We start from the raw sequence: 21818 nt of genomic DNA, 5'->3' as shown, positions 1-21818 counted from the left end.
TAATTATTCATATTTGTTTTATTATTTCTCATAAAATGAGATTTAGTAAAAACTTGGCCAGTACTGTGGTACATTTTTCAACAGAATTCAAAGCCATTACTTTGTTTTGGATAAACAGCAGTAAGTACAAATCTTTAAAATACATGCTGGGAAATATTCAGGCTCCTTAACATTTGTCACTTGCAGAATACCAGTGGTGCAATAGAGTTGCATAGCCAAAACTAGAAAAATGTGTATGTAAACCCTCGTATCCAGAGAGCTCAGAATTAGCCACCACTTACCTTCGTTAGCCACGCTCAAGAAAAAGAGGAAAATTACATGAGACTTAACAAACTCTTATTTTTCTTCTTTCTTCAGAGAATATGAATGTATTAAATGTTTTAGGAGCTTTTAGGTTCCTAGGATGTTGTTGTATATGAGCTGTTTAACAGAGCTCTGCAAACTCTGCTTGCAAAGGCTTTGGCATTTTCACGGCTGGTAGAGAAGCCAGTCTTTATTAAGAGGCTTCTAAATTATGGAAGCAATTCTTGTCTTCCAATTCTTCATTACTGTTACTTCCTATAAATTTCAAGGAAATCTGAGGAAAATCATTGGTGTTCTTGGTTGGCTGAATGGCTCCAGGACTTCCATTTCTGAACTGTTTGTGGATGTCTTATGTTAGCCTGTGCCCTTCTTGGTCATCCCAGCAGGTAGGCTGATCTCCAGCTCAGTTTACAGTTAGTTCTAGGAAGTTGTAAAAAAGAAACCCTATTTTGCCTCTCTTCACACCATCACCGTTTTGAGAATTTCTTGCAGAGCTCTGCTTTTGTCACTGCAGTGCTCTCAGTACAGAGCCTCAAGTCATGAAGCTGAAGAAAAAAAGGAGAGAAAAAGAATTTTTGAAAGAGGAGGCAAATGCTGTGACTTTCTGCTTTGCTTCTTCCTTAGTATGTTTCCTGTCAGAATTTGACTTAATAAATAACTCCTTAAATCTATATTTAGAATAGAAAATATTTTAGCAAGAAATAAGACTCAGCACAAGCAAATCTATTTAAATGCAGCATAATTGAAATGTCAGCTCAGTCATGAAATGCCTGAAGGTGTTTCTTCAGTGAAGGCAGAATGTGGCACAAAATAGATGTATGAATACTGTAGTATAGAATAAAGCCTTTGTGTGCTCCTCAAATCTAATCTCACCCTCACCTTACTGGATGTTTGAAGGTGTTTGGCTGCAGTCTGACTACTACTGCAGTTCCTGCTCTTCCCTTCTTCCAGGGAATTTGACAGCTCGGAGGACGTTTTGATCCTGGAGAAGAGAGAAGCTCAGCATCTCTCTGTGCCCAGGGGCCGGGAGCCTTTCCTGGGGACACCTGATGTTTGCTTGGCACTGCTCAGTGAGAGCTGTTGTGTACTCTTCACTCAAGAAATGTATTAGGATTTTTTTGTTCTTAGTGATACCCAATTCTTCATTTTAGCTGCTGATGAGGTGGCTTGAAGGCTCAGGTTCACTACTACTCTCCCTTTCTGTCAAGGGCCGGTAGTCCCTCAAAGGGTGAAGACTGGGAAATACCACTCAGTGTCTCTTCATCTTTCAGATTTTCCAAAAATCAACAGTTGCTGTGTATTGTGTTGGTTTGTGCCTCCTGAGCAGTACTGCACTATTGGCCTTCCAACAGAAGTGATAACTTAGTAAGAAATTGGTGTCACAGGCCAAAGTGTTGCTAATGTTGGATAAAGGACAGGCCATGGCATGGGCTTATAGAGTTGCAGTTGTACCAGGTTCCATTGGTATCTATCCTGGCCATCTTTGTGGCTCTGGATTTCAGTCTGCCTATGCAACACTGTCAGGCAGAGAAGGATCCACTGCCTCTTGCTTCATGTGGCTGTGCTTTTTTTTTTTTTTTTTTTAAGAGGTTAAGTTCAGCTAGATCTTTATCAGCAAACTGTGATTTGAGGAGGAAAATGAACTTGACAACTGTTTTAACAACCTGACTGTTGATGTATGTCTTTGCTTAATGCCTGAAGTCAATACTTGTTAAATTTGATTGATAAAAATATGTGTCTCTCATCAAGGTCAAATTAATTTGTGGAAATCTGCCTTTGCTTACCATGCTGCTTTTGTACAGAATCTCTGTCAGGCTTTGCTAAAGCTGTGCAGGCACTTTCTCATTTAAATTATGATTATCTTCACAACGTGCCTGTGAACAGTACCTCATTTGAATGTGTTTTTTTAAAGGATGCCTCAGATTAGATTCTGATTCACTCAGGTGATGAATTACCTGACCTGACCTAATTCATTAATTTTAATAGTGTTTGAAGTCTCTATTTTATTCGAGGCTCCTCTGATAAACCTGTCTTATAGACATCTTTATAATAATGTCCATTCATCAGCTACTTAAAGGACATAACTGGAAACTGGCTCTGACTGCTAGGATGCACGCTGTCTACTTGCTTCAGTTGTGTTGTGTTTGAGGATTTCAGTGTATGTTGCATCAGGCAAATGTAAGGCTGACTTTTCATTACATAGTTACACTTGGAGAGGAGTTCTGAAATAGCACATGTAAAATATGTCTGGATGTATGCACATTCAAATGTTTTTATAATAGAAGTATGATTAAATTTTTGCTAGCACATAGTGCAACCATGCCATGTGTTGTACTACAGTTCTTAAGGTACATCATTTAGTACAGGACCAAGTAAATGACATCCCTTCATAATGGAGATCATTAAAGCATAGCTTTACGGTACAAAAACATGGAGGATTTTTCCCAGTATTTACATATTTTCTATAGTATTGCAAATAACAAAGCCACAGTGTGTGTTACAAGGATGTTAATTCTGAAACACACAAACCCTTCATTTATGGTGCTGTCTTCTTAACGCAGATCCATCTCAAGATCTACTGTATTTTCTTAATGTTTGTGTCTAAGTTTGTCCATATCATGTGTTCCTGAAAATGGTGCATGCATAGAAGGGCTGAGAGCCCTGGGAATGTTCAGCTTAGATAAGAGAAGACTGTGGGGGGATCTTATCAATGCTTATAAATATCTAATAAGTGAGAGCCAAATGAATGGGGTCATGTTCTTTTCAGCAGTGCCCAGTGACAAACCAGTGAGCAGTGGGCATAAATTGAAACACAGGATGTTTCTAAAACAATGTCAGAAAAAAATGGGGTCATAGAGCACTGAAACAGGCTGCACAAAGAGGTAGTGGAGTCTCCATTATGGAAATAATCACAACTTATCTGGATTCCTTCCTGTGCAACCTTACTGAAGGGAATCTGCTTTAGCAGGGGATTGTGACTAGGTAACCTCCAGTGGTTCTTTCAAATCACTGTGATTCTGTGTTTGTATAGCTAACTAAGGGGAAAATCCAGGGGGAAGGAGAATTTAGGGGAGAGATGACAACACTGGGTTTTGAAAAGGGTAAGTTAACACTCAAAACTGGAATCTGAAACCTGCATTTTTTTGTTGCCATGCAGAGAACAAATTGTCTCACAGTAAAAGGAAGGCACATACGAAAACTGTAATTCTATACCAATGAAATCATCCAAGCTGCTTATGAACTGAAGTTTAATCACTGCAGACTGCTGTAGTTGTCTTTTCCTTTTGAGTTTGGTTGAGAATTATGGATCCATTCACAGAAGGAAATGAAAGAACTGCTGAGTGATATAGTTACTGCTTTATTAGCCCTGTGAATTGTTGCTGTGACTTGCATACTGGAAAAAAAATGTGATTTTGCAGTTCATGAAAAACTGTGCATTTGCAGTGCTTTGGATAGTGGCAGGACAGGTGGCTACCTGCCTGCAGGGTTGGTGCCTTCTGCAGGAGGGAGGCTGCTTGTGGGTAGGTGGTTCGCTCACATTAGTCAGCGTGAAATAACTACAATACAAATATATTTTGTGTTTAATATGTGGTAAACAGCATCAATTAATAGTATAACTGCAGTCAGGCAACACTGAGGAAAGTCAGGTAATGAATTTACTGCTCTGATTTACCCTACAGCCTTATTAACAGAAACGGGAAAGGAACAGCGCTGCAAAATAATACCTGCTCACCTTCTGAAATCTCTTTTCTTTTAAATGTGATGCTGGAATTGTTTTTCACAGTTATGTCATTATTGCATATTATTTCTTTAGTTAAGAGACTGTTGGAGGCAGTTGGAAAGAAAAACCTTTTGTGACTGTTGCCTTTGTTCTGTTTGCTGAGCTGAGGACAGTGAGACATATTGGAAAAAGGATAAAACAGTGCTTTTGGCAGAACACCTGAGCACGTTCCCAATAGAGAATTTGGGTAGTGCACAGGGCAGGTAGGAAATGGGGAGCACAGATTGAAAGGTATCAGAATGAAGGAAAAGCTTGCTTGCTGCAAGGACTAGACCCAGAAACCAGGAAGGCAAATATCAAACCTTCCATAGGCAGGAGTGTTACCATTCGTCCCAAAGCCATTGAGTACTGATGGGCCTGGAAAAGAACACAACATAAACATGCCCTTTGTTTGTCCGTTTCAGCAGACCTGATTTTATTTTGTTTGCAGAGATGGTAGGTAAATTAATCAATTAAATTCAGATTTAGATGTGTGAACTAAAGGCTTTCTTGAGGTATGGTGAAATCAATTCTTTCTAGCAGCTGGAGTTGGGAAAAAAAAGAATGCTCAGTGCATGTGAAATGCAACTAATTTAGGAAATACCTGGAATAAAGGCTTCAGTTAGAAAAAAATGGTGGATTTGAATGCTTTTTTAGTAAATAAGACTAAGAAAGTTTTGTTTTGCACAAAGAGAGAGATCCAGCAGAAAACGAGATCCAGTTATTACTCTGGAAGCTCGATGTATAAACATATGGAATATTATAAAGATGTTATATATAATGCAAACATATAATCAAACCATGATGAATCCATAATGAATTGCCTGGTCTAGTGGCTGGTGACCCAGCACATAGCAGAGGCTTGGAACTAAATGATCATTATGGTCCTTTTCAACTCAAGCCATTCTATGATGATTCTATTAATCAGTTACAAGCATGCTTTCAGCAGCTGCCGTAGGCATGTGAGGGAAATCTGACCTTAGGCAGGACAAACAGAAAGCAGTGGAATGTTTTGTTTTTGTTTTTGTTTTCCTTTTCTTTTTCTTCTAAATTTAAATAGAATTTTTATAACCTGTTTAGATTAAGAAAAATGGAGTTGATCTTTATGCACTTAAATTTATCTACTGCTGAAAATGCTTCCCCAATTTGATTTTCAATTTCTGTTTTCTGCATGAAAAATTTAATTGTACCACACGTTTTAAATCACGCTTTCTTTAATTGCCTTTTTATTTCACAGTGATCATGTATTCAGACATTCTAGAGGAGAGATGGTGCTGAAAATAGTGTGCTTAATAGCTTTTATTAAAAGCCACTAAATAAGGACTTATTTTTGCTCAGCTATTGCAATGTTACCTTTACCTTTGTGCATACCTAAGCCTAATAATATTTGAATATTAACGATTTGATGTAAATTATTTAAAACTATTAACTTCTAAACGTAGTGTACGCAACTGCTGCATTACCTTATTCCAGCATAATCCACTCTTTTAAAAATCAATTCCTGTGAGGGTGAAATGCAAAAATAGCTACAATGAAGGCAATGCACTAATTTATTAATTTCTTAGTTTGGATGTAGCTGTAGACTAAGTCCAGCATAGTATTTATTTCATGAGGAGAAGGTCAAATTCTCTTCCAAAGGTGGAATGAGCCAAGAGCATCTGCAGTTACACACATCTCCCATGTTTGAAAAAGCAGTGAGTAGCTACACTGAGTGGTACTGTAATTCTACTGCACTCTTTGTAAGGAGGATATATCAAAACAGAGTTAGAGAGAAGCACAGAACCTCACCAAACCTGTTGTAGTGCTCATTGTCTTGAGCATAGTCAGAATTGTCTCTAACAAACACATGGAAGCTTTGGAAATGAAAACGAGAAAAAAAAGTGATGCTCTTTTCACCCCCACTTTTGCTTTTTTTCTCATTCAGAAGCCAGGGGAGAACTGGGCTAACTTTCAATGTGCCAGAATATAGTAGCCAAATGCTGAAGTCATACATGAAGCCCTTTTGTAAATACCAAGGCAATTCTCTATTTATTCTCAGTAGCTAGAAATAGGGGCTGATCTTTGTACTATAGTTTAACCTCTAAAGCGCATCACCTGAGTAGCTCATTTTCTGTTATCCTTTGCAGCTGTGCCTCTAATAATCTCCAGCTATGGCATGTTGAAATTGGTAGTGAGAATTTTATGTCATGTTACATCAACTTGTCAGCTTTTTCCTTTTATGTCTTGGACAACGAAACTAAAGAGGTGGGCTGTGAGAATGGCATTCACTTACATTGTCACCGCAAATCAAATGTGGCAATGACTTCTCCTGTGAAAAACCTGCATTTTCTTCTTTGTATATGTCATAGAATCATAGAATGGCTGGGTTGAAAAGGACCACAGTGATCAGTTTCAACCCTTCTGCTATGTGCAGGGTCACCAATCACCAGACCAGGCTGCCCAGAGCCACATCCAGCCTGGCCTTGAATGCCTCCAGGGATGAGGTATCCACAGCCTCCTTGGGCAACCTGTGCCAGTGCATCACCACCCTCTGAGTGAATCCTCCTAATATCTAACTTAAACCTCCCCTGTCTCAGTTTAAAACCCTCCCCCCTTGTCCTATCACGACCCACCCTCATAAACAGCTATTCCCCCTCCTATTTATATGCTCCCTTCAAATACTGGAAGGCCACAATGAGGTTTCCCTGGAGCCTTTTCTTCTGCAAGCTGAACAAGCCAAGCTCCCCTCAACCTTTCCTTAGAGGAGAAGTGCTTCAGCCCTCTGATTATCTTAGTGGCACTCGTCATATGTAAATATACATACAGTTGCATAAAAATATGACTATTACCCAACCAATAAAAAAAAACCATGCCATTGACAACATACATCATTGGAGTATGTTGCTTACAGGTTGCTTGGTTTAGAGTACGGGCTCAAGGAAGGGCTTTGAGGCTGTAGAGACTTGAACAGAAGAACTGAAACAACAACTGCAGCAAAAAAAAAAATAACAAATGTCACTTCTCTATGGAAATATTCAGTAGAAATTAGATTAAGCTTTCCTATATGTTATTTGAGCATACGTGAGTGATACTGACGCACAATTCTGAGCCATGGAGTTGCTGTGCTGGATAGATCACTGACTTGCAGCTAAATGGAGTAATGAATGAAAAGCAATTTTTGTGCTTCTGTTGCTTTCAAACTCAGCAGCTCTGAATCAATTACATGTTGCCAAAGGCTAAAGTCTTGTTAGTCGTGTAAGATATAAGAAAAACAATGAGGCAAGATGAGTCATTGTTAAATGGTAGGAAACATTATCATATTTTGCAATCTTATTGCTAATTTCATATTTTCAGTGGGCTTCTTTCTTAGTATATTTAATTCTTCCAGAAAAGTTCCAGCTAAATAATGCTTGCTGGTTGCAAGGTGAGATGACAACAAGACGCCAAGTATACACCAGCTGTGCAGCTCCTCCCAGACATGAGGAGAGCAGCTGTAAATCATAGTGATTTTCTAGGCTTTGAGAGTCAAGGGTACATATTTTCCAGTTTTATCAAATGTCTGCATTTCTGCACACTGGCATACAAACATGCTACAAGGCTCACAGGTTCATAATGCTCTGATAAGTAAGGTGTTGGGAAAGTCCCTTGCAACATTATTTTGAGCACTGGCAATTGTGAATCCTTCTAGATTACAGCAGCAAAAAACATCCCTACAGGGAATTTGAGTTTTGCACCTTCAGTGAGGCGAACATACTTCAGAAGGCAGTTTTCAATCCAATGCTGCTTGCTGCAGAAGGGAAAACTTACAGGTTCAGCCTCTTTAGGTGGCAGACACTGTACGTGGTGCTTGCAAAAAAAAAGTGCCACTTAGTGCAAACCCTGCTACGGTTCTAAAGTCTGTATGTCTGTCTCCCAGAAAAGAAAAAAAATAACTATGAAGTAGGAATTTCTTGGATATAGTTTTTCCTTGCTGATAGCTTTTAATTCTCTCCTAGCTTAAATTCCTTTCTCTTCTCCTTCACTGGCTTCAGCTGTACACATAAGAAGTTCAGTTATTCAATCACACTCTTGGTTCTCTGGGATCTCTTGCTATTCAATCCCTTTATGTAATTGTTCCAAGTCCTTGGCTAAGCTTCCAGGCAGAGAGTGCCTTGTGAGCCTGAGGTTTATACTTGGCCGTTTTTTTGAGGATTTTATCTGTCAAGTGAAGTTGTACTCATGAAGAGAAGCAATTTCTGAGGTACTGCTTCCATGAAGAGGCATGAAATTGGACATTGGGAAAAGCTATTATAGGTGTCTTTCAAAATTATTTAATTATATTTTTCCACATAACTGAGAATGGCACAACGTAAATAAAGATGCTAGATTTCATACCTTCCCCCTCCCCCCCCAATTATGAGTAATATTTTTTTTTTTTGCCAGCCTGGAACGCTTTAAAACTCCAACACCATTCCTGACTCTATTGCACCATTTTACCTGCAGTTCTAGTTAATGCAATGTAACAAGACAGGCTAACCTGATACTTCATCTCCAGAAATTGCCATTCCAGAAGAGGACTGAGATGTCTTTGAGGGGAATATGACACTGCAACTTCCAGGCTGTATCTATTTCAGACACAACAGGGAATGTCAACCTACCAGGTCATGCACACTTTTAAAGCTTGTGTGAAGTGTCCTTTGCATCCTGTTTTGCTCGTTTAAGATTCAAACTGACAATGCTGCCATCTCATCTTCATACAGAAGGGAATTAAACAGCCAACTCTTTTCCCTCGATGTCTTGCTTGCTTCTTCTCCCATGTTCTCTTAGCGAGAGACCAGTTGTGGATTAACACCCTTGCACAGCAGTCTGTATCACCAATATTATTTTTAGTAAAGGCTTGACATTTTAGATTATTTATTTTAATCTCTATTCACTGACTTATCAGCTATGTATTCTGAAGACAGAACAGATACAAAGGGGTACAAAACAGTTGAGAATAGAAAAATAGTTCTTCTCTTGGTGGGTTTAGTGCATGATGAAACATGAGTTGCATAAGTGGTTGTGAATCTGATCTTGGTCTCTGCTGTTTAAAGATGCATGCGTGCAGAGTAACCTGGGATATTAGCAAACCTGAACAGTGGGATTTCTTTGTTTCTGAATTACCTTTCAACAACAACTACAGGTGTGTTTGCTTGTTTTTTAACCTTTGCCATTGATTTCCAGAACATTTAATTTCTACAAAGATTATTTGCAGTGAAACTTGGTCTCTTTGAAGCCAGTATTATCTAAATGCAGTTAGATAATAGTAAAAGCAATTCTTCTTGGAAAGTATTGCTTATGGAATTTTGGTCTTTAGTAGCTGAGTATCCAATGGAACAAGCAAGCTAAGTGCCGTACAGCATTAATGTATAAGTCTTGAAGGCACACTTCTGTTATCCATATGTATAGAACTTTTGTAACTTGTATCCCTGTAAAATAATACATAATTTTCTGCCATCTACCTGCATCTCACCACAGTAATCAGAAAATGATCAGTGTTGGCTAGAAGGCTAAAAAAATGCCAAGAAGCAGCAGGCAATTAACCTTGCTTAATCTGAGGGGAATCAATAGGCACTCGTGACCATTAATGATGGTTGTTTTTTTTTTTTGTACAATACAGGAAAACTTGAGCCAATCTAAACCAAGAAGATGTGTTATAGCACCTTCAAGTGTGTCTTCCAAGTTGTAGAAAATATCAGAAATATTACTTTCTTTCAACTTGCTGAATGGCTCAAACCTCACTGCCTGTAGAGATGGCATAAGGTCCAAGCCCAGCACCCACTAGGAGTAAATGAAACACTTTATATCGATTTCATTAGGTACAGATAGCAGTACTGAAAATTGAAGTATTAAGAATTTCAGCTGAAGCATTTTGTACAAGAAAATTGACTGAGGTTGGATGAATTAAGAACTCTTAGGATGATCTGGGTCTGTGCACATAGTATCACTTGCTACTATTAAAGTATGGGAAAGGTATTACTGCTCTCTACAACTATCCCTTAGTAACTTGATATAAATCAGTCCTGCACCAGCACCAGTGCTGCCTTTTTACGAAAGTGTTCAGAGCTGTAGAGTTCCATCTTTCTGAGAGGTGCGGAGGTCTTGCTTTTAGCTTTTCCTTTACGTCCGCAGAGCAGAAAGATTGCTAGTGTGAAGCATCTTTCCTAGTTTCTTTACAATTAAAACATCAGTTAAAAGCATCCAGAACAATGTCCTGGTCTATTTTATGGTAAGAACTGGTTAGCATAAAATGGCAACAGTCACACATTTGATAACAATGATCTCAGTCATGAGTCTTCACTGTAGAGTTATCTGAAAATAAACTCTTAATTTAGAGTCTTATTAAAAAGCCATTCATTCCATGGTTTCACAATAAACAATATTTCAAAACGTTAACATTTCTGTGACATTTATTGGAAACTCAGCAAAATATCTTTCTGGACTGCAAAATGTTTTGGGATATATGGTACGAATTTAATACTGAAGTACATTTTAACAAAGCATATTTGTATTAAATCATATGTTACATGATGCTGTAAAACAAATGTATATGAAATTTTAATTGCTTAATGTAAATGGACTTTAAGTCCATTGTTTCTGAATGAGAGGATCTGTATGAGGAGGTCAGATGTATCAGTCATCAACAAGAGAGTATTTTAAGACAATGGACAGCAATGATGAGGCACTGTGGACTAACTTGCCATTAAATAGAGCTGGAAATCAAAAACATTTGTAAAACTACATGAACAGTCACATTTTTTCCTCACGGAAGTCCTTGTTATCCAGTGGCTAGGTGAGATAACTGGAGTCACACACTGGAGCAGGCATCACGGTGACCCTGCCCTAATTATGTGTTGGGTGACTGGTACAGCAGAATACCTGGGGTTTCAATTATTCATTAACATTTCCTGAGCACTCTACTGAGTAGTTTTTAGCTTGAGGTTATTTTATTTAAAAATGCTCAAAATTCTTACTACTCTGAAATACCTGCAGTAAAGGGATGATGTGATTGATAAGAAGATATTCATCTGCATATATTTATATGTTTTTACAAAAAGAAAAATAAATACTAAGCATTATTAAAAAAATCCTGAGATGCAACAGCAGTGTGTTTGAGCACATAGCAAAGTAGCGTCAGCAAAATGTGAAATAAAGCTGAGTATATACGTATCAGGGTGAACAAAATGATTAAAATACTTGATGGTCAAAGAGAGTGGTACTTAAGAAGCAGAAGCATGAGGCATCTTTTCATCAGAATTAGCTTATGTATATTCTCTTTTGAAATATCTAACTTTAAATTTGCAGATGGAAGAATCTGTAGTGTAATTTGGCTGACCTATCAGTACTGCCAGTGTGTTATTTCTCCTCCACAACTGCTTTTCACATCCAAAGTTTAACAGTCCAGAGCCTCACAACAGCACTTGTACAATGCAGCATCACATGGGAGTTTACATTGGAGTGCCTATCAATTGTGAAGTTTAAATACCTTTTATTCCTTCATTTGATGAATAGAGCATAATTTTCCTTTTCCTCGGTGAGTGACTTTGGTTTTTGTTGAATTTTGATGCCAGAGCTGGCTGTATTTATTGCCTAAGTAGATAGCTGACTAGTGCAAAAGTCTCGAAGGTGACATGCTGTATGCTTTGACTGAAGAACTGGAGATTAACTGTGCAAGGATGAACAGCCTCCTGTGTCCTGCCAGCTTTGTGCAGCTGTCACTGCTGGAGGCAAGTTCGAGGTTAGAAGAGAGGTGGGAGAGGAGGCGAGAGCTGCTTCCACGGGAGCAGTCTGCCTTCCCACCACCCTCTCACCTGTCACCCCACTCTCATCCTGACCTTATCCTCTTGTCTCTTGCCCCCAGCAGATGGCCTGCAGTTTTGCCTGCTGTGTGCTTCAGGCTGCTGCAGGATGAAGAGCCGGGGGCAGATCTTTGTGTAGAGCGCATAGCCTACAGAGGCCATGAGACCTCTGTCACCACCAGCTGGAGAAGCAGGGTCACACAGACCAAGGTGCCCAGCACTGTGCCCAGTCTGGTTTCAAATGCCTATGATGATGGAGACTCCATGGCTTCTCTGGGCAGCCTGTCCTAGTGTTTAGCTATCCTCATGATGAAATAGTGTTTTCTTATGTTCAAATGGAAATCCCAGAAGCATTTTCTGGTGGGAGGAGAAAAGGGACTCGGTTCTGGAACGTGAATAATTAAAGGACGGCTCAGGAGAGGGGCCTACCTTACCAGGGACAGACTTTTCATCCATATTTAGATTTCTGGAGCTCCCTAGAGAAGCTTCCTAACTTCCTTCCCAGAACGCTGCTGAATTGTATTTCCTCTAGAGGTTGCTCTGCCCCAGCCACCGAGTTGCATTTTGTCTCCCCAAGCATTTCTCAGGCACAGAAATGCAACTTATAATACTGAGAAGTCAGGAGCTACCTCTGTAAATGCATTTTGTATGACCAGGTTTGGATGACTAAGCCTGCTTTTGGACGACTGCAGGTCCCCTCTGCATTTTATCCACTCTCCCCATCTTTGTCACCATGCACGAACTTTGTTAGCTACTGCTTTCGCTCCTGATTTATTAATGAATATGTTCGGTATTGTCAGGCTTCTTGTAAGTGTGTGTGACATCTCACTAGACACACATAACTTAATGATGATTCTCAGTAACTCAGTGAACCTGTATGTATTCAATACCTAAAACTATACGCTGGTTTATAAAAATTTAAATGTATGTATTCTTGAAGGATATATATTATTTATATCTTTATCCTATATCCAGATTAATAGCCATATAAATTGTCTCTTCCCTTCAGCCATGAAATCACTTGCCCAGTTTGAACTCTCCCAGGTGAACTTCTCCTTAGCTTATGCTTATGTACGTGTATGACAGCCAAGGTATAACTAAAACAGCAAAAGGTCAAAATAATGAGCCATTTCCACTGGTGAAGCTAATATTTCACTACATGCCTACTACCTGCTGATCTCATCTTTTCAAATGTTTTGTGATGCTATGGTTGAGGAACGCTACATAAAGCAAATTGTTTTGAAGCTCAGCCAAATATTGTAGGTCAAGATTTAGGCAGGAAGAAGTTTCAGTAGTACATCCTTGAAATATAAATTTATTCATGAATATTGTCCAGGGATGCTGTTAGCTAACACTTGGAAGATGGATATTTTCACTTCTGAAAAGGAACACTGACTGCAGTATGGATTTGGAAGGTTTGATTTGGTTATTTAAGCTTTGTTCTTCCTCCAACATTCCTCTTCCCCCCCTTTTTTTTTTCTTTCTTTTTTTTCCTGATCTAATTAGGTTGAAAATGACAGAAGAAATCTGTCTTTTTTTAATAATATCTTATTAATCACTTGTTACTCAGCAGGACATGACCATTTTCACAGAGTAGTAATAGTTAAGGTACTTCTGGTTTTGAGCCGACAAGAAGTTTGTTAAACAAGATGTGTAATTTTCTTCTAATCATAAAATAGACAAATACATTGTAATGTCTGTTTAAGATGATACATGAATTTGTTCAGCAACATTTAATTGTCAGCACATGGCACTTTGTACCAAGGCTTCCCAAAGTGGAGGAGAAATGTAGTAGTAGGAACAGGCTTTTGTACAGTGTAGATGAAACTTTTTTTTAAAGATAGTAACTTAGATGACTCAAGCTGCTGCCTGGTGTTTACACGACAATTGTGCTTGTACAGATTGCTCAGGAACAGTTTTGCACCCGTAAGAAGAACCATTCTCAGATACCCTTTCCCTGCTTACGTCCTGGGAATATTAATGTGAGCCTAACATCCAAGCCTTAGGAAAAGATTCTGCCCTCTGGAATCGAAGAAGTGTAGTCATGTGCCATCCAGGATAGAGAAGAAGAAGATTTCGCTTATATGCAGGCATTGCAACTTGCAGTCAACAATAGGCAGTTCAGCCATTCGGGGTGATTGTTGCCCTGCGTGTGCACTTTATAGAAATCTGTGCTACCTAACTGATCCCTGCAGCTAGGCACCTGGAGGCTAGCTTGCAGAACTTATCAGTGAAAGTCTCAATGTTGCAGGCTCCTTAATTCTAGCTGTTTTTCTAGATGAGTGGGTTATTTTGGGGACTAATAAAAGCCAGCATTAGTCATGTGTTTTCCCAAGTCTCCTGATCACAAGCCAGGACTCACCTGGAGACCCAGTGCAGGGGCAGCTGCTGGATCTGACACGGAAAGTAGGTGGAGAAAATGTTTACCTAAGTTTTAGTCTAGGGGCAAACAGACATCTTTGTTTTTCTTTCCCTGAAGTGTTTTTGGCCCCCCCAAATAGTGCATGTTATTTGGAATTTGATCCTTGCTTCTGTACTGAACTTTGGCTGAGGTCACCATAATGGGTGTATAAGGTTATGAATCTGATCTCAGATTTTCATCTCACTTTCTCAGCAGTGTATTTACCATAACAGACTTATGGCCTGGGGTGCGTGACAAAGATCATTATACTTTTGTCATATTTTTATGGTATGATAGTCAAAACTAATAAAATGACCGACAAATGTGAGATAAAAACAGGCTGTATTATTTCAGTGCAGCAATTGAATTCTATCAATCAAGCAACGCTTTTCTGTCAGGGAAGCAAAGTGTAAAGCTTTATCTTATGTATATAATGTCAACAATAATTAAAAAAAGGCAACAAACAGGAATAACAACAACAAATACAAACAAAGACCCTTTGGGTAAATTATATTAAAGAGTCTAATAAGTAAAAGAATTGCACTTCAAAAACTAGAAAATGAACTAGAAAAAAAAAATAAGGCTTACAGCCCGGATGTGATAAGGATAGTCTAGACATTGGTGAATGAATATTGAATCATAAAAACAATGAATAACAGAGTGATAAGATCAAATATATTCAGGAAACACAAAACTGCCAAAAAGAATCCCAATATTTAAGAAAAATAAGGATATGTATGGAGTACAATGAGAAGACTAATTCAGCAAGCTCCCATAAGCTTTCCTTTGAGGAGTTTTAGAGACAAGGGGAAAAGAATCTCAGTTCCAAATTGAAAAACAGTATTTTAGCATAAGATGCTTTGTTGCTTGAGGAATACAGCAGTAAAAGAGACCTCCTGGGTCATGAAAGCAGTGTCTGGTGTTCCAGGGGCCTTTCCATATGCTGTCTTTCATGAATCTGTCATAATCCATGTGGAAAGTATTTATTTATTTTCTGTCTTTGTTGTTTCCATTCAAAGAGGAGTTTCAGAGCCTGATTACAGTAACAGTTAAGAACGTCTTTTTTTCAGCATTAATGAGCAATTTGTACCCATTTGTACTTCTGCCAATAGCCCATTAGCTTAAATAGTCTCTCTTCTCCCACTCTTGATCCTGTGATGTATTAAGAGACAGCAGCCATGATTGCTCATAGTTTTCAGCTCCCAACACAGCCGACACAAAGACTGGCAGACTCACAGCTCTCTGTCCCCTGCTGATCCCTGCAGCCTTTCCTTGGGTCCACTCAAATCCAAGTTTGTCACCATGGTATCCATCAGGGCACAGCCACAAAGAGCTGCATTCTGCAAGAAAAGAAAGAATTCACTGGTGTCTTGGCCGCTAATATCAATGATTTCTCTATGGAAAATATTAATCCTGATTCTCCTAGATCTGCATTTACTTTTTCATAGGCAGCATCACACCGGTAGCTCAGATCCATTCTCTGATGAACTGTTTAATAAGAATCCCTTGTTTCAAATCGTAAAGTCCCAAATCAACAGCAGAAGTTCTATTATTTCCTCAGCGTTCTATCTTGAACGTGGAACTATAAACTTCAGCCAATTGCTTTCACTTCCTATGGTTCTGTATAGCTGATGCTTACCAACGTTACATAATCAACTAATTTTAGTGTAGAGCAATAGGAAGTTGTCTATACTCTCCAGCACCGTTACAAAAAGAGCAGTACAAGATTCGTATATTATAGACATACTTATGAAACTACTGGGTACCCATTACAGCCAAAAAGCCCTATTATCAAAATGGCTCAAAATTAATGGCACCTAAATGCATGTTGCTGGGGAAAGACTAACTGAGGCATCTTCTTAAATTCATTCTATTGCTCAACAATCCTTCATTGTGAAAATATATACAGCGTTTAGAGTGCGCAAGCTGAAGTGCTTTCCTTGTCAATGACAACAGCCAAAACATCTAAGCTTTAGAACCTGATCTGAACCCCATTTCAGTTCAGGAGGAGCTGATAGAACTGATAGGCAGATTAACTGCCTCATTCATTCATTCATTTAAAAGACATGCAAAGGGGGAGAGATCTGCATATCATTCATCTTGGATAGGCAATGATAAGCCTATATATATTTCCTTGAACACAGAAGGAATAAATGAAGCCAGGATTTTATTACTCCAAAATCCTGTGGGAGCAGTTTGTCCAAAAAGCTTACCTCTCCTCTGAGTCATTGTCAGAGGTATATCATGTTAAGGGAGATGAAATCAGCAGCATCTTTGCCTGATTGACTCTTCTCCTATGGGACTGGATACCTGAGACTCAGAAGAACATGAAAGTCAATAAGCATGACATTGACACGGGTGTATTTGAGAAAGCGAGGTGGCTTTTGTGATAGAGCTGGAACCCAGCTTCAGAGAGGCTTTCATGGGACATAAGGAAGAAAAAAATGCTGCCCTGAATGTCTCCTGTGGAAGAAAGAAAACACTGAACAAAATGACCTAAATCAGTGCTGGCAGTACACCCTGGGCCTAGGGAAAATAAATCATCCAAAAGGCATTCACAGCTACCTCTGCTATCCTGTATTTCTGAAAATCTCATGCCTGGTTCTGCAGCTCCATGTCTTGAATTGTGGGTCTCGTTATGAGCTATAAAGCTCTCTTCTGTTGTTTTCCCTCAGTTTAGCTTCTTCCTTTAAATCTTGTAGCAGAAATGCTATGCTTGACAAATTTAGAGGTTTCTGTAGCTGTGGTAAAAGTTGAAAGCTTGGTGATGCTCATTCTTCACTGCCTGTGTACTTTGTAAACTAATTTACGTTGAGAAAGGGAGACCAAAATGGGTGGAGAATTTTACTTTATCCTAAAGCAAGGATGGAAGGGCTAGAAATGGGGGCCCTTATTTTTTGTTCCTTTAAATTTCCAGTCTGGAACATTAAATATATCGATGTTCACTGCTTTATGATTTTTCTTTGCCTACTCACCTCTTCCCAAGTAGACTGCCACAAATCTAACCCAGCCATAAATGCACACACTGTCTTCCTAAGCGTGTCCTTCAATTCTTCAAACATTTCCAGAGGCAAGTTAACTCCTTTTTTTATCCAAAGGTTTTCAGGATCAGTTACTTAAAGTGACGAAAGCCAAAGAGCTAGTAAAATAGAACATAGATTTATTTACCCTCGGTGTTGTTGCAATACTATGTACTTTTCCATTTGTGAGCTCCCCTGACACATTTAGAGGTTCAGCAGTAGAGCAGAAATGTTCTGGGGCATGAAGACGTCTCTCACACAGGCAGTAATGGAACTGTGAATGGAAGTTTCTGTTGTAATAATCTAGCTGATAATTTAGTGTAAGAGGAATCTTAGTTTGAAGTCAGAAGCATATGGCTGTTGACACTGCTTCTTAAACAGATTTGTTGGAAAGTCTGGTGTGTTTGAAGGGCTCCCGGCTGCTGGGTAGCCAGTCATATCCCTCCAGGGAAACTGGAGAAAATAGTTGTAGTGTAAGGCTCCTTGTTGTTGCTGGCTGAAATGCAAGAACAAAAATTGGGTTTGCTCAGTGTTCCAGTTTTAACTGCCTCAAACATTTATTGACAAGAAATTGTCAAATGTGTCATTTGAGAAAAGTAATCTGAAAATATTTTCTACTAGATCAATAGGATCAGACTCAGTTTGTACCAAAGAGTGTAAGTAGTTGCACAGGGGGAGGAAATCAGCAGAATAACTTGTTGGAGAAGCTCTTTCTAAAAGCACAGCAGATGGGATGAGGACACCAGCAAAGCTGTGATAGACAGTGTGAAAAATAGAAATGTGTGGAAAGAATGAGTGATGAGATGTGCGACAAGAAATACTTTTTGGCAGAAATAATCTACGCACAGTATCTGGTTTGTACTTACTGTAAAGAAAATGCAACGGTTATGTCATTAAAACCCATCTATGTTTTACTGCAATAATTTAGATAGCAACAGATTTTATAAGAAAAGGAGCAGATCAGCTGGTTTGATTCACTTTCTTTTAATGGATCTCAGTTGCCAATTTACTGTTGCTGTTCTCCAGCAGTCTTTACTGGCTGTGTACAGGTCTCACTATTCCAGTTTAAACTGCTGGCTATCTGTATCCATTATGGAAAGAGTGCAAACAAGCCAAGTCCCATTTGTGAGTCAAATAGTTATCATCTGGTAAAAGCTACTGGCTGTACAGAACAAGATAAATATTTGAGAAAGAAAATTATAGGTCGTAAAGAACAGTTGATCCATGCTTGCTTAGAAAATGAAATGTATATGTTGATTTTGTGCAGATAGAAATGTTAAATAAACAGATACTATATAATCAGCCTTGATTCCAGCTGCACATCTTGGTGTGCAACCCTATTTCAGGTTACCTCAGGGGAAGTTTTCTTGTTTGCATTCTGAATGGGACTTATTCTTGAAAGGATGTAACAGATTTAAGGACTGGACTAGAGACAAAAAACCAATACATCAAGCTGCCGCCAAAATTCATTCCTTTACACAAGGGCACACAAGGCAGAGAAATAACCAACAAACCACTTGGAAAATGGGCAGATTTGGGCAGTGGATGGTTTATCAGTCTCTAGTCAGTGTACAGATTGTGCAGATTATAAAATTCTAGAGACTTTCCTCTGATAGTTGTGTGACACTTTTTTTGTAGTAGTTATTGCAGTATAGTCAGTACAACTTTGGGCAGCAGACACATCCACTTTCCTCCCAGAATGTCAACTTTATTTTGGCAACAGCAGATGTTCCAGAACTGAAACCCCAGTTTTCAGATGCTGATGCTGACTCTTCTTCATATTAATTTTAATTCTGGCCTCCAGTAGAACTTGATGAATATTGATCAGATGCATTATAACTGCCAGTGTTAAACTATAGACTTGTCCTTTTCTTTAGGACATTCCCAGATCCTTTAAGAAAGTCCTATAAGGGAACATTTTTCTGTCTATTTTCAGGTTATTTTCTGATGCATCTACATATAGTTTTAAAAAATATATTGGAATAAACTTTTGTTTAAACAATTGTTTTATATAATCCTTTTCCTGTAGGGAAAATTGTTGCTCATCAAAACACTCTTCTTTTGATCAGCAGTATAATTGATGCACTTCATCCAGCTTCAGGCTGAGAAGTAGTTATTCAGTTTGTTTTCATGCTGTTGCAGGGTGGAAAATATTACAGTATTTATTTCTGCAATATTTCTTCTGACTGTTAACATTGTGCCTTGCATTGGTGGTTTGGATTTAAGCAATACATAGTATGAAGGATTTCAGTAGTAATGTCCTATGTTTATTCTACAGTAAACATCCAATGCTAAATTATTGAACCGGAATGTATGCCCGTTGATTGGTGTGAAAGTTATACGTGTGTTGGTAAATCAAAGCAAGCTTTCAAAATATCAATGTATATGACAAATACAGACAACATAGATGTTGAAAACTTTCTCATAGCCTTTGCTGTTTCCTATAACTATAATCTAACCAGTTGAGATTTGGTGCTCTTTCATTCCCCCAGAATCATTGCCTTAAATATGACTGATGTGGAAAAAATAAATATTGAAGCAGAGCAACAGTATGCCTTGATTATATACTTGTACACAATGTTTGGTAGAAATGGAATGTGATTTCTTCTTATTATGTTGCAGAAATACAATTTTCAAAGCAAATGTTTGACAACGCATTATGTGTCGTAAGTGTATTTCCAACAACTAATGGAAATGGTGATTGCATTTCCTTCCTCAGATGTTACACAAACATATAGATTTAAAGTTTCTGATTTGGCAATAATAAAAATAATATTTAGTAACAATTTGCTCTTAATAATTTTATTTACAGAATTGCTACCCAGATGCCAGCAGATGAATTGCCAGTACAAATGTGCCATTACCAGGAATGGCACCAAGTGTTACTGTGGAGATGGCTATGAAACAAGCAGTAATGGAAGAAGCTGCACAGGTAAATAAGAAGAATGCTGTAGGATTGACACAAGAATTTCTTAATGACTCCTTGATGTCTGTTAGGTGCAAAGAGCTGGGGGTGGGCTACCAGCTTTCATCTTGGAGACATACTGGGAGACCAGCAGGAAGCTGGTGAGCATGGATGAGCTTCCTTGCCCATGTTCAGGGATGTTTGCTCATCAGGAAATGAGCACAGGCTTGTGGAATGAAGCAGGGGAAACAGCCCCCCATAATCGGCCAGGACATCCCTGCTAACTCCTTTGTGCAGTACAAACTTACAGCATGTCACCTCATGTCCATAAAATCACATCTAGATCACAATTTAATAAATGAACACTCCCATATCATGCAATGCAGCTGGGAAAGTTATTCTAGCATAATTAAATGTCTATTGAAATTAGTGTTCTTTTTCTTTTTTAAAATATGTGATTTTTTAATTCTCTATCAGTTATTCAATTCTTGTTTTATTTTTTTTTTCTCCTTTTGTAAGTAGATTGAAATTCTGTTCCTCAGTCCCAATCATTCCTCTCTTCAAGTAATAGTTCTAAACCAGATTCTTCATAAATGCAATTTATTCTGAGTTCTTTTGCTCTATGGTTGTCATGTTCTGTGATTGAAAACATGGCTGAGGAAATAATTTCAGCAGCAGTTTTTAAAATGTCAATTTATTACTTAAACTCTCAGCCGCTGTTAAACAGCATGTCTTGATTTTATGGTATTATGTCTATATTCCCTACTTGAAGGAGCTGCTCTTCAGATTAGAGACATACATAGTTTTTGATGCAGTGGATGATAGTTTAATCTAGAAATTGTGACAGTTCATTTAAGGAACTTTAAGGTATTTCCAGCACTAATAAGTTGAGAGGGATAATCAATTTGCTCCCTTGAAATGTTGTTTCATTCATAGTCCCTGATAATTTTTAGTAGAAATGGTTTCTCGTAGAATATGAGTCCAGATGTCTCCCTAACACAGTGTCGACATTGGATGTTAATTGGACATATGAAGGTTTTAACTTTAAAAATAAATAGCAATTAAACTTGAGAAGTCTTTGCCTTCTGTTTGGTTGCTGGAGTTATTTCAGTTGCTGACATTGGTGATAATGTCATAGCTTGAGAAAGGAATATGTAAATCACCTTTCTACAGTGATTTAATGGATCAAAATTTCCTCCTACGATTTTAATTCATTTTTTTAACTCCTTTTTTAATAAAATTTCATTAATCTCATTCATGTCCCTTTAGATTTGAATGAGTGTAATACATATGGAAGCTGCAGCCAGATGTGTATAAATACGGATGGATCATACACCTGTAGCTGTGCAGAGGGTTACGTTCTTCAGCCTGATAACAAATCTTGCAAGGCCAAAAATGGTAAGTTTTAATATCTCCTTACCTTAAAAAAAATAGTTCTTGTTTTGGTCTCATGTAGACGATAAGTATAAAAAGGTGGAAAGAACTGCCTGCAGAAAAGATGGATTTTCCTTCACTGTATTACAAAGAGCCACATAACAACTCTAGAACAGTTTTTCATGTTCTATGACAATACTCCAAAAGAGATATCAGAAGTTATTATATGGTTATGATTAATTAAAGTGAAATATTCAGT

General features: G+C 38.3%; 1 protein-coding gene across 1 annotated transcript in view; it reads left to right on the top strand.

Moving 5' to 3' along the window:
- Positions 1 to 21818, top strand: part of LRP1B (LDL receptor related protein 1B) — a 440883-nt gene that overhangs the window by 147940 nt on the left and 271125 nt on the right. Inside the window, exons 4-5 of the mRNA XM_042827024.1 lie at positions 20093 to 20212; positions 21455 to 21583. Coding sequence (XP_042682958.1) covers positions 20093 to 20212; positions 21455 to 21583 — 249 coding nt within the window. The remainder of the gene's footprint in view (positions 1 to 20092; positions 20213 to 21454; positions 21584 to 21818) is intronic.

This window comes from Centrocercus urophasianus, unplaced genomic scaffold (genome assembly GCF_019232065.1).
Source record: "Centrocercus urophasianus isolate 14NV4802_14NV808 unplaced genomic scaffold, USGS_Curo_1.0 seq_28, whole genome shotgun sequence".
In the NCBI taxonomy this organism is placed as follows: Eukaryota; Metazoa; Chordata; class Aves; order Galliformes; family Phasianidae; genus Centrocercus; species Centrocercus urophasianus.
This window is presented reverse-complemented; position numbering and strand designations above follow the sequence as displayed.